Below are 12,596 nucleotides of genomic sequence, written 5' to 3' on the forward strand. Positions count from 1 at the left end.
GCACTAGGCAGACCTCCAAACTATTGTTTTCAGGGACATGATCAGCAAAGCGTAACCCTGAATTTTGATTTGTTCAGAGTAAAGCATTTACAAAACATAAGATGAATAGAATTGTTCCCACCACTGCAGCTGTTTTAAATTCTAATGGAATCCATTGTTTTGTTTTTAAAACATACAAATATCCTCCTAGAGAGTTTGCAACTCAAATACCGCAGTGCCCAGAACTGGAAAGAGAAACTCTCTAGACACAAAAGTAAAACCAACTTCTTGGATTTGTTTTGTTCCAGTAAAGGAGAGGAAAGCCAACACAGAGCACACTGGATTTTCTTTGGCTCTATTTCCATTTTGATATTTAAACTACTATTCACATCATAAATAAATGTCTGTTTGCAATACATGTTTTTTTAAGTAGACAGTCTCCCTTTAAAAGGCTCCAGCACATAGTCCCCCATCCTCAAAGGGTTATAGAAACATTTCTAACCTTGTACCTATTGGGTTCCGGGAAGCTTCTGCCCGCCCACTGCTAAAGGATCCCCCCCAAACTAAGGGAAGGATCTACAGGACCTGGAAACCAACTGATTTCGGGGGACAACTAATGAAATAACAGGGATAGGAGTGTGGTCACAGGGTCAAAAGAAGGGAACTTGATGGGGACACCGAGCAGAGAACCCCGGACAGCGCCCACTGCTCCTCAAAGGCGTTAAGGGAGCCAGTGGACGCCGCCCAGAGGAACTGCCCGGATACGTGAATGGACAGAGGATCGGAAACAAGCCCCACAGTCACAGGAGTCTCCATCGGCCAACCTCCTCTCCCTGGTTTTATAGATGGCCAATTTAGCCAGGGCCAAGAGGAAGTTGACCAGGAGGTCCCATGACTTTGGGGCCACGGATAGGGAGTGCATAGAGAAGGAGGTGAGGGGAAAAGTGCAGCCAAAAACGTAACAGAATATTCGTGAGGAGCCGGTATAGGGGCTGCAACCTGGCGCACTCCAAGTAAACGTGCGCCAGGGTCTCCCTCACGCCACAGAAGGGGCAGGTGTAAACCACGCCAAATACATGCCCATGCTCACGGCCCCATGAAGGAGCCGCCAGCTAATATCCCCAGTGGGCCTCGGGACCAGGGTGGAGTATAGGCTGGCTGACCGGGGCTTCTCATCCTCTAAAGGTGGCAGGAGGTCCCGCCACTTTGAGTAGGGGTGGGACACTAGGGTGAGGAAGTGAAGGGTGTGGAGCACGAGCTTGTACAGATGTTTCCTTGGCGCGGTCTGGAAACAAACCGGCTGCAAGTCGTGCAGCCGGCTCACAGAGAAGGGGCAGGGGGGCTGGTTGGGTCCACAGGGCAGGGGCCCGATGAAAAATTCTAACCTTGTAGCTCAAGTTTGGCAAGCTCTCTTCCGCTCACAGGCCAAACAGACTTCTCCCCACCTACTTTGCTTCATGAAGCACATCAGCTGCAATCACCGTGTGTGTTATGTGCACTTGCTCAATCCTGCTACTGAGATCTATGCAGGTGGAGCCTCATTGAAGTTAGTGGGGCCCAGGTGCACAGAGCAGCTTGCAGGATTGGGGCATTAGGCTGTAGGGCCTAGATTCTCACAGGTATTTTGGCACCTAACTCGCACTGATTTCAACCTTAAATAGGTTTGAGCATCCAGGCCTTAGTGCTTTGAGGCCGGGACATCTTATCTGTGTGGCACAATTTACCTGTAATTTGACTCTCTTTTCTAAACAGCAAGTAAATAATAATACTGTATTCTGCACTTACATGGCTTCTTCCATCCAAGAATCTCGAGTGGCTTTATAAAGAGGAATAGGGGTCATCATTAGTCTCCTCTAATAGATGGGGAAACTGAGGCACAGGAGGTGGTTTGTTTGTTTGTTTTTGAGCCAAAGTGGTCAAAAGCAGTCTGATTTTGAATGCCTCAAGGTTTTGGAGGCCAATTTGAAAAATCCTGGACCTGATTTTCAGACTGATGCCCAGCTTCTCAAAGCTACTTAGGCATCTAACTCCCTCTAATTTCAAAGGGAATTAGGCACCTAAATACCTTTGAGGATTTGAGTCTGGGCCCCTGCACCTTCAGCAGAAGTCAAGAGACCTGCAGATGCTTGATACTTCTGGAAGTCAGTCCCAGTGTTGAGCACCCAAAACAGTCAGCAGCCACATGAAAATCTGAGCATTCGTGACTTGCCCAAGGTCACTCAGAGTTCCCAAAGAGTTGAGAGGGATTTAAAAGAAATACCATGTAAAGAGAACTTTGTTATTGCTAGAGCCATGCAATGGGCAGTGAGGGAAGAAGGAAGGCAGGATGACAAACATGCTTCCAAGAGACAGAGAGGGATTACACACTAGCTGAAAAATGCAGGGAAGTCTAGTCTCTAGGTTTGTTTACCTGTCAGTCCCAGCCCCATTTAGTTTCATTCCCCAGCAACAGGGCAGTCTCCAGTTCAGGGTATTAATGTTAAATAAACGAGATCTCACAGCAATTTGCAAAATCCACTGTGAACAGAGATGGACACTAGATGGCATCCTGCAGCCCCTGGTTAAAATGCTGCCTCTTTTAAGCACAAGAATGGATAAGGGTGAAAATAAACCCATGGTTCTCCAGTGAAGTGTTCCTAAAATGTAATTAACGACGCTTATTATTTCTATTGCAGTAGAAGCCAATCAGAGATTAGGGCTCTATTGTACCAGACAGTAGAGAGACAACACAAAGACAGTCCCTGCCTCAGAGAAGTCATCATCTCAGTGCAATTCCTGTCCCAGGGCAAGACCCTGCCCTTGCTATTACAAAGTCATCTTCATTTTCGGCTAAACTGCTAAGGCTCTGAGTGGAGTGTATAGAGATCTTGACATGCCCAAGCTTTGGGCTGTATTTGAAGGCCAGCCCCAGCTTTGCGTTTGGCATGTGGAACCCTCTTTCACACTGCAGCCTTTACGGAGATGATATCCATTTATCCCTGGACCCTGACAGACTCTGCATTCAGTTCAGAATCCAGCACTTTGTTTGTGAAGTAGGGAAAAAGATGAACTACCCCCCTCGCCTCCCATTCCCTGGCTCTGAGCCTTCAATAACTCCCCAGCCAGGAAGTGCATTTGTCACCCTCTTCCTCTTGATTTCTTTGTGCGGCTAGCGTTTGCCAAATCGATGCTGAGTCTGAGATGCTATTTACTTTGGAGCGCAGCTTTCCAACCTTTGTGAGGCATTCTGTTCTCCCCCCACCCCCCGCCACCCCCACATACACGGGTGTTTCACAATTACATTGTTGCCCTATCCAAAGGGGCATTCTGGAGGAAGCCAAAGGTCCAGTCAGACCTGCCTGTGCAGGACTTACACCTCACCCGCTTGTCTGCACATCCACCCTCTGCCCCATCCAGAGAACCCCAGCACAAGGCTGATACCTTGATTCCCTCCCCAAGCACCTCTCTCTCCCCCATCCCAGCCAGGAGAGGTGGTGTCTATCTTGGCCTACTTGATCCGGGAAGGGTTAATCTCTCCTGCCTCTCCCCATCTGCTGATTCTGATTGCTCTGAATTACCATACAGATTGAGAAAGCCAGGCCTGTGATTTCACAAGAGCCTCTGCCAGGCTCCTTTAAGTGGCCAGAGACCCTCAGCCTCTTCCATCCTTCGCCCAGATGCTCCGCTTTCCCTTGGAGATGGAGCTCCGCATGTGACCCCTGCACCTGCTCTTGTCTGATGAGGGCAGCATCTAATGACTCCAATTTGGAAAGAAATTCAAGAGGAGAGATGATGGAGATTGGCTGCTTTCTGATTGGTCCTAGAATCCCCCCACTTCTCATGCCCGTCAACATCAGAAAAGGAACAAGCCAGCCACCTTTTCCCCCAGCCCCTCCCTGTCCGTAGCCTTCTAGGCTGATGGGTCTTGCTCTTTTTCCTGGCTAGTCCCATTCATCACAACTAGGGCACATCTGTGCCTATGACTCCCAACCTTGCACCCCTGGTGGGAAAGATTGGAGTTGGGCTTCTGTGCCCATCAGCTAGATCCAAGGGGAGGCTGAATCTGCAGCAGCAGCCGCCTCTGGCCAGTGTAGATTTCCCCCTAACCACCTTCCCCTCAGCACCCAGGCAATATCCTGTAACGTAATCAGTGATTATACAGAGCAATGCAGGATCAATCCCATCCTGATGCAGGCCAGGAAGTGATGGCTTTCCTTTACAGGCAGCCTGGCAACTCGAGAGGACAATTTCTGAGCCAGATTTGGTTGTGTAATAGCAGCATGCCCCTTTGTACTCAATGCTAGCCCAGGGCTCTTGCAACACTCTGCCATGGATTATCATTGGGATTGAATCTGGGCTCTTTTGCACCAGAAGCAGAGCTCTCTACCACTCGAGCAAAAAGGAGCTAGCAGCAGTTGTAGGCACTTATCTGCTGTGAGGACCAGCCACCAGAGAGGGGCACGCTTTGCCAGCATCTTACACAACCATCTAGGGTGCCCCCCTGATTTAAGGAGGCTGTGTCAGACGAGCACTGAAGCTACAGAGCCCACAGTTTCACTGGCTGCAGAACGCCTGCTCACCTGAGCCCTCCCCTCAGAAAGGCAGACGCTGTTTCTGCTCAAATGGCCCCCCTCCCCATCTCCTTGTTGGGAGTCAGGGCAGGTTCCCTCACCCCGTGGCCCCATCTCCCCCTCAGCCTGGGAGTCAGGAGAGTCTTCCTTGTGTGACCTCTGGAATTTACCTCAGGGAACAGAGATGAACCATGAGCCTTTGTGTCTCTAATAGACTCCAGGGCAGCTCCTCCTGAGCAGCCGCAGATTTGGCACTCTTCTGCGTCTCCCGGTAACAGGGCCATCAGGCTAAATGTCACCCTGGCACTTGCTATTCATCACTCCAGTGTGAGCCTCAAGCAAAAACCCAGTAGGGCTCTGGGGAGTTGAGAAGGTAGGCAGATGCACCAGAGACCTCTGGGAGGGGGCAGAGGGGCATGCAGGCGGAGATGGTCAATGTGCCTGTAGTTATAGAGAGAGGTAGAGAAAGCCCCCTTCAGAGTGAGAAAAGGGGACCTTTGGAACAGCACTACTGGTGGGGGGGGGAGGGGTGCGTGAAATGTAGAGCAAGTGCCTTCCTAGGATGGAGGGGAAGCCCCGGGGGGTGAGAAATATGGAGACAGCCCCTCCTGCTGTGGGAGAGAGTGGGTACTCTGAGCTAATTGTGAGCCCTCGCAATCCCCCCCCATCTCTCCATGCCCATTCCACTGGCCAGTGAACCAGCCTTGCTCACATCTCACCTCCTCGCTCCTCCCGGAGGAGCTTTTCCAGGTGAGTGGGTCATTTCCCACGCAGGGGCAGGAGATGATGACTTGCCACAGTGCCGCCGCAGCTTCCCTTCAAGCCTCTCCTCTCCCTGGATCGCTTGGGCTGCTCTGGTGGCTGCTGTCTCCTTTTTTCCACCGCCCCTTGAGAGAGGCTCCCAATTTCCATTTAAATCGAGGTTTTAATGCTTCTTCCCACCCAGCCACCTGGCGGGGCCAAGTCTCAGCAAACAGCTTCAGCCAGTTGAACAGTGCCTACAGGGAACCTGGAGAACCCTTCACATTCAAAGGGCTCTTTTTACACCTCCACCCTGTCAGGGGCCTAGTGGGATAATCTCGGGACCCCGGTAGGTGTGCAGCAAAGGACACAGTCAGCGCTCAGCACACCCAGCAACACAGAGCATTAGGGATCATGGAGTAAGGTGTGAGACGGGCACCCAACTCCCACCAAATTGGAAGTAGGCACCTAAATCCCTTTGAAAATAGCAGCCTCTGCATTTAATCCTTTCTTACACCGGGGCCAATGGTAGCATACCCACCCCACCACATGCACACACCCAATGGGAATAGAGCCCCAGGCTATTGCCTCACCTGGCCTCAGGGTGAGAGAATTGAGGGTTGGTTAGTCCTGTTAGGTCCCCTCTTGTCCACCTCAGAGAGGCCAATGCACTTTAATCCCCTACAGTATTTCCAGGGCCTCTGTCCAGTCAAGTTTTAAATTTCCCAAAAGCTGGGGTTTCCGCCCTGTGGCCAGGGAGACTATTCCAGTCTCAGAGATTGCAGTGCCAGGACATTTCCCTGATAGTCAGCTCCAATTTGCCTTTGCTTCATTTCCTCCCATTCTTCTTCGTCACACCCCTCAGTCTCTCTGCACACTTTCCCGCCTCACTCGACAATTATAGCCATAGATGGTTATCATAGTAAAGAGAGAGTGACCTGTTGCAATATTCGGGAACGGTGTCAGCTGGGTGAATCTGCATTCATAGAATATCAGGGTTGGAAGGGTCCTCAGGAGGTCATCTAGTCCAACCCCCTGCTCAAAGCAGGATCAATCCCCAGACAGATTTTTGCCCCAGATCCCTAAATAGCCCCCTCAAGGATTGAACTCACAACCCTGGGTTTAGCAGGCCAATGCTCAAACCACTGAACTATCCCTCCCCCCATTGCTAGCTCGATTTTGTAAATGGGAAAACTGAGGGGTGGAGCGGCCAAGTGATTTGCAAGGTCACACAGGAAGTCACTGGCAGATCTAGGAACAGAACACAGAAATCTCGACTCCCAGTCCTTTTCTCCATTCTCACAGTCTATTAATCAGGTCACAGCCTCCCTCCCTGCTCCCAGCGCGAAAAGTATCGCAGTTAGGCGTTGAGGTGAGCAGAGAGAACTCTTTCCTTGCTGCTGGACAGTGCTTCTGTCTCAGGATCCCAAAGCACCTCATGAACGGGAGTCTCTTCACTTGCCCCTGAAATGCAGCCGCCGTGTAACGGTGCATAACAACGCACCGCGAGAATTTAGCATGGGAAGCGATGGAGAATATGTATCCCAGTGAAACCACAGGGGGGAGTTTGAGAGGCAGAAAGAAATTAATATAAGGTAGAATGTGGCTGGAGTGCTCCAAGGGGCATCACATAATGACCACAAACGAGAAGGATCTCTAGGGCCATAGGGGTGGGCGAGAGGATGATGGAGAATCATGGCAAAAGTGAGCCTATGGACACTAAGCTTGGAGATTGCCATTTAGGAATAGGTTCAACCCAGATGTTTTCCTGGCCCCAGCCTAGAGCCTCGCAGCATTAAAGGGAGGCAACACAGAAGACAGAGCCAATTGGCAGTGATGGACCATTGCTGGGTACACCAGGGGCTACAGCCACCTTTGCCCCCACCCCTAATAAGCTGAGTATCGTGGAAGGTGCAGCTCAGAAGCAGGGCCTGGGCTCATTGGCCGACTCATCCTCTTGTATTGCTGTGGGATCCCCGAGTGTATACTGAGGTGCCCTCAGCAGGATGGGAGCGGACAAATGCTACCTCGGTCCCACAATACCTCTGCTCCAACGCAGACTGCAATCCCATCCTCCTGTGCAGGAAACCCACAAGGAAACCGCACTGCACTGAAAGGAGCGAGATGTATTTTTTTTGCCAGACTAAGAAAATCCTGGTTAAACACAGAAACACGCATGTGGTTTGGAAGTTGCCGTCCATTTCCTAGCCTGATCCCTGGAAGCGGCTGTAGCACAGAGTGGCCAGTACAATGCCCTGAAGGCCACTGGCCCAGTTCAGTCATTGCCACGCCCTGGGCAGTTGGACCGCAGCACCAGGAAAACATTGGCCATGGGGGGCTCTGACGGAGGTCACAGTCAGAGCTGGGCGGGAATGATCCATTGTACAGTCAGTGAAGGGAAGAACCAGCCCTGAGGAGCCGGGGGCTTCTGAAGAACGAGGGGGGCGAAGAATCCTTACCATTGCCCCTCCCCCAACATGCACACACAAAGGCAAAGTCTCTCTGTTTCTATGCAGATAATAAACAACAGCCACTGCCCACCTCTGCTTGTCCGCTCCCGCCCGGCTAACCCCCCGTCAAAGAGCTGAGTCCTCGGTCGTCAGACACGCGGCAAGTTCACCCAACTTTTGTCATAGGGTAACAAGAATATTATGAATGAGTTGCCCTTCTCAAAGCACTTTACAAACATTCACGGATTAAGCCTCGCACAACATCGCTGTGGGTTAGGTATTAGACCCTCATCAGAGATGGGATGCTGAGATGGAGAGGTGAAGTGCCTTGTCCAGGTAAGCAGTGGAATAGTCCTGACTCCCAGTGTTCCCCCTGCTCTAACCACTGGAAAATACTCCTCTCCCACAGCTGGGAATAGTATAATTAATCATCATATAATGCAGTAATGCAGGGGTCGGCAACCTTTCAGAAGTGGTGTGCCGAGTCTTCATTTATTCACTCTGATTTAAGGTTTTGCGTGCCAGTAGTACATTTTAATGTTTTTAGAAGGTCTCTTTCTATAAGATATAACTAAACTATTGTTGTATGTAAAGTAAATAAGGTTTTTAAAATATTTAAGAAGCTTCATTTAAAATTAAATTAAAACTCAGAGCCCTCCCGGACTGGTGCCAGGACCTGGGCAGTGTGAGTGCCACTGAAAATCAGCTCGCATGCCGCCTACAGCACGCGTGCCATAGGTTGCCTACTCCTGCAGTAATGCCTCCACCTGGGAGGGGCCCATTGTGCTAAGTACTGGATAAACGTATAGTAAATGACCATCCCAAAGAGCACAGCACCCAGGAATCCTGACTCCCAATCCCTGCTCCTACTCTGGCCATTAGACTCCCCTCCCCCATGGCTGGGAATAGAACCCAGGCATCCTGACTCTGCTCTAACCACTAGAGAGACAACCCTGCTGTATGAAGAGGTGGTATAAGTTCCGTCCTGTGAGTGCTTCGGCAGAGCTATCCTAGGGAGGACCCCACACTTCTGCTCCCCTCCCACACTGACTGCGCTGTGACTTGACTGTCTCTAATAATTACAGTTACTCTGTAATTATCACCTTCTGATTTCTCTTTGTTAAGGTTTATTGGGAAGAGAGAACGAACGGCTTTGGCAGTGCTAAGGAACTGCAGATGCCAGAGAGCGGAGGCACCTGGATTCAGGCTAAGGTGGACATGCCATTTTTGCTGCAATGGTTAACCAATCCCCTATCAAAACATTGTAAAAACGATCAATCAGTGTCATGTTTTACAATGCAATGTCGGGGGCTTCTCCCATATCCCACACACACACACACTGTCTGGTACTGCTGTACTGGAGCAACCAGACAAGTTAGAATATGCAAAGAAGATGCTAATTAAAAAGTACAGGTGAGTGAGGAAAGAGATTCTCAGAAAGCTATTGTTATTGAAATGAGACAGTGCACCGGGATCTAATGTAATGGGGAGAGGTGGTAGTGTGTGTGTGTGTGGGGGGGGGGGTTGGAAAGACTGTGAAGTTGAGAGACTGCAGGGAAAATGGAGAAGAAAGACTAGAGCGAGTGTGACCAATGGAGAATAGGGGGAAGCAGAGGAACAACCTCTTCCCCCCTAAAACCGGGGGTCTGACTCTTTCCTCCACTCCCTGCACACAAAGGACTCAGACTGGAGTCAGTAACCTCCGTTGCCACAGAAAATGCCCCCTTGGCTGACAACAGCGATAAGCAACAGGTGTGGTGGAACTGAACACGGCATAAGTGCAAGTGGAGAAAGGACCGAAGCGTGTTCAGCACCACTTCAGAACCTGTGGTTCTGCCCCAAATGCAGGACCAAACCCTTAGCACACCGCATCCGACAGCAATGAGCCAGAGCACTACAGCCTTTGGGCCCATTACTGCAGCCGAGTGCAGCCTGAAAGCTCCAATCCAATGGGCCATGTATTTGTATTGGCCTGGAAGATAATCTGCCTGAGCCAGAGCAATGAAGGAGAGAGACACCTCCTCACAGCTGAACTGGTGCCTATTTACTCAACTTCCCAAAGAGGGGCAGGAGAACATAGCAACAATAATACCTTTCTGCCTTAGCATCCCAACTTCCTAATACCCAGAACCTTGTTCTAAACACTCCCCCTTGAGCTGGGAGTCAGGACTCTTGGGTTACCTGTCCTAAACTCTAGACCATCTTCCCCTCCCAAAGCCAGGAACCCAGGTGTCCTAGCTGCCTGTTCCCTGTTGTTTGCTAGTCTCAGGGGATGGCTGCCTGTAGCACAAGCACACAGATGTGAGCGAGGGGGCTGGGAAAAAGGCCAGGATCAAGGTGGCTTGTAAAGCAATTCTATCTCCCCTACACAGGCGACTTCACAAGAGAAGTTGGTCTCCACAGCTAAAGGCTGACAGGATAGGTAGGGCTGTCACACCCATGGAGCTGATAGCATCACCCAGCCCAGCCTGCTCCAATGAACAATCATGCAGGCAGCAGTCCCTCTGGTTTGTTGCATTTTCTGTGTCACATTAGTAGCCCAGGAGACTGAAAGCATTTGTTTCGCCACAGGACTGGGAGAAGCAGCAGTAGGGCAAACTCCCTCACTTCCCCTCCTAAACTCCCTCACTTCCCCTCTGTCTCAGGAGCCTGTTCAAGTCCATGGTTTCCCAGAGGAAGCTACTGACAACTATGACAAGGGATTTTTCTTTTTTCCTAGGAACTACACTGAGACCCACCAAACTCATTTGACATAAGGCACCCAACAGACATCAACCACTTCCATTCACTACCAACCTGGGTTGGCCCTGGGTTTGAACCCATGGACTTGAAGTGAAAAGTGCCATTCCCTGAGCCATCCAGTCCCCTAGAAAGTCACTTTTCTGAGTATATCAGAGAAACAAAGGAAGACACCAACATATTTGCTAATACATACATACATACTAACTCCTTCCCAGCCAGAGGGGTAGCAATTCCTCTCCCCATCCCTCCCCTGTATGCACACTCCCCAGAAACTGGGCAATTTCTGCAGACCTCTCTCCGCCATATCCCTTCTCCCCACCCCCACTCCCTCTCCTGATCCCCTTTCAATCCAGCACACTGGAGGTAAAGGGAGTGATCTTCTCCAGTGATATATCCATCTCGCACTCCACGTGGACCACGGCTGGCAAGACGGCGTCGGCATGGTTGTTGTGGGAGGTCTGGGAGATCTGGGACACTTTGTCAAAAGTCAGCTCATTGTCTTCTGCCTGCAGGGTGGCATGGGGGAGAAGGTGCGGATAGCTGAGGGTCACTACATCCTTCTGGTAGGTGGTGTCATGGTGGTAGGAGACCAGTTCGTTGCTGAAATTCACAGTCTCCACTGCGTTGCTGGGGCAGAGGCGGCCGCAGCCCAGGATGGTGGCAAAGGCCCTCCTGAAGTCAGCATTGAAGGCGTAGATGATGGGGTTGAGAGAGGAGTTGGCCCAGCCAAACCAGACAAAGATGTTGAAGACTGTCTCGCTGACACAGGGCAACTCCCCAGGATCATGCAGGTCAAGGTCGCAGAAGGGCACCATGCAGTTGAGCACAAAGAAGGGCAGCCAGCAGAAGACAAAGACGCCCATGATGATGGAGAGGGTCTTGAGGACTTTGGTCTCCTTTTTGAAAGAGTTCTTTAGGGAGGCCTCGTGGGGGCAGTCATTGCTGTGGCAATTCTGGGCATGCTCCACGGCTCTCTCCAGAGAGGAGATCCTGCGGATCTGCCGCTGAGCAATGCGGAAGATCCTGGTGTATGTGACGATCATGATGGCGACGGGGATGTAGAAGCTGATGAGGGATGAGGAGATAGCATAGGTCCTGTTGAGGCTGGAGTCGCAGTTCTCCTCTGAGACCTGTGTGAAGTTGGAGCCTGGCTCCTGCTGAGCAAGGAGCTCATTGGCCTTGTGCCACCTCAGCTGCACAGGGATGAAGGAGATCAAGATGGAGAGCAGCCAAGCCACCCCAATCATGATGAAAGCCACCCGCTGGGTCATCTTCCTCTCGTAGCGGAAGGGGCTAGAGATGGCCCAGTACCGGTCCACACTAATAATGCACAGGTTGAGGATGGAAGCTGTGGAGCACATGATGTCAAAGGCCACCCAGACATCACAGAAGCCCCCAAAAGGCCAGAAGCCAGCCACCTCAGCGACTGCCTTCCACGGCATCACCAGCACGGCCACGAACAGGTCGGAGACAGCCAGCGAGATGACAAAGAAGTTGGTGACCTTGGAGCGCAGGTGCCGGAACTTGATCACAGCCACGCACACCAGGGTGTTGCCCAGCAAGGTGGAAAGGATGAGGAGGAAGAGCAGGGCAGCCATCACCACCCGCAGGGACAGCTCTGAGTTGTCGTCCTCCACCCAACTCTTCTTGCTGAGGGTGTCATTGATCATCTCCAGCCCATCTCCCGCTCCTAGCAGGTAAAGCCCATCCATGAGTTCCCTTTGTCCTGCTGTCCCCAGAGATCTCATTGGTGCTACGTCCCCATCGGCACACAAACCGCTTCCTCTTTATTCCTCCTCTTGCATCTTGGAAGCACAAACTGCGACCCTTCCAGCTCTTGAACTCTTACAAGCGCAGCTAGATCCCCGGTCATAAGTGCTCCAACCTTTCGCTCCTTTCCAAGTCTCCTGCAGGCAGCCTGGCATTTTCCCACCACCACTTTTCTTCTTATGCAGCCTGCCGCTCACAAAGAGCCAGTGCTCACCTCCTGCTCTCGTGTGGGGTGGGTGGGCTCGACTGCAATCTTCCCTCCCCCTCCTCTCGCAGGGGGCTCATCAGCTGTTGCAAATCCATTGCTTGTAGAATCCCTCTCAATCTCTTTTGTACTGGCCAGGCTTGTACTTGGCTGCTGGGT

General features: G+C 51.3%; 1 protein-coding gene across 1 annotated transcript; it reads right to left on the reverse strand.

Moving 5' to 3' along the window:
• Nucleotides 1-10,672: 10,672 nt before the first annotated feature.
• LOC101946361 (D(1) dopamine receptor-like) lies at nt 10,673-12,350 on the reverse strand. The gene has a single exon (XM_065584525.1). The coding sequence runs from the start codon at nt 12,208-12,210 to the stop codon at nt 10,807-10,809; it is 1,404 nt and encodes a 467-aa protein (XP_065440597.1). The 5' UTR covers nt 12,211-12,350; the 3' UTR covers nt 10,673-10,806.
• Nucleotides 12,351-12,596: the final 246 nt, after the last annotated feature.

This window comes from Chrysemys picta, chromosome 2 (genome assembly GCF_011386835.1).
Source record: "Chrysemys picta bellii isolate R12L10 chromosome 2, ASM1138683v2, whole genome shotgun sequence".
NCBI lineage: Eukaryota > Metazoa > Chordata > Testudines > Emydidae > Chrysemys > Chrysemys picta.

Bases quoted from the DNA above. Each gene is read 5' to 3' on its own strand.
- LOC101946361 (XM_065584525.1), bottom strand. From the start codon at position 12,210: ATGAGATCTCTGGGGACAGCAGGACAAAGGGAACTCATGGATGGGCTT.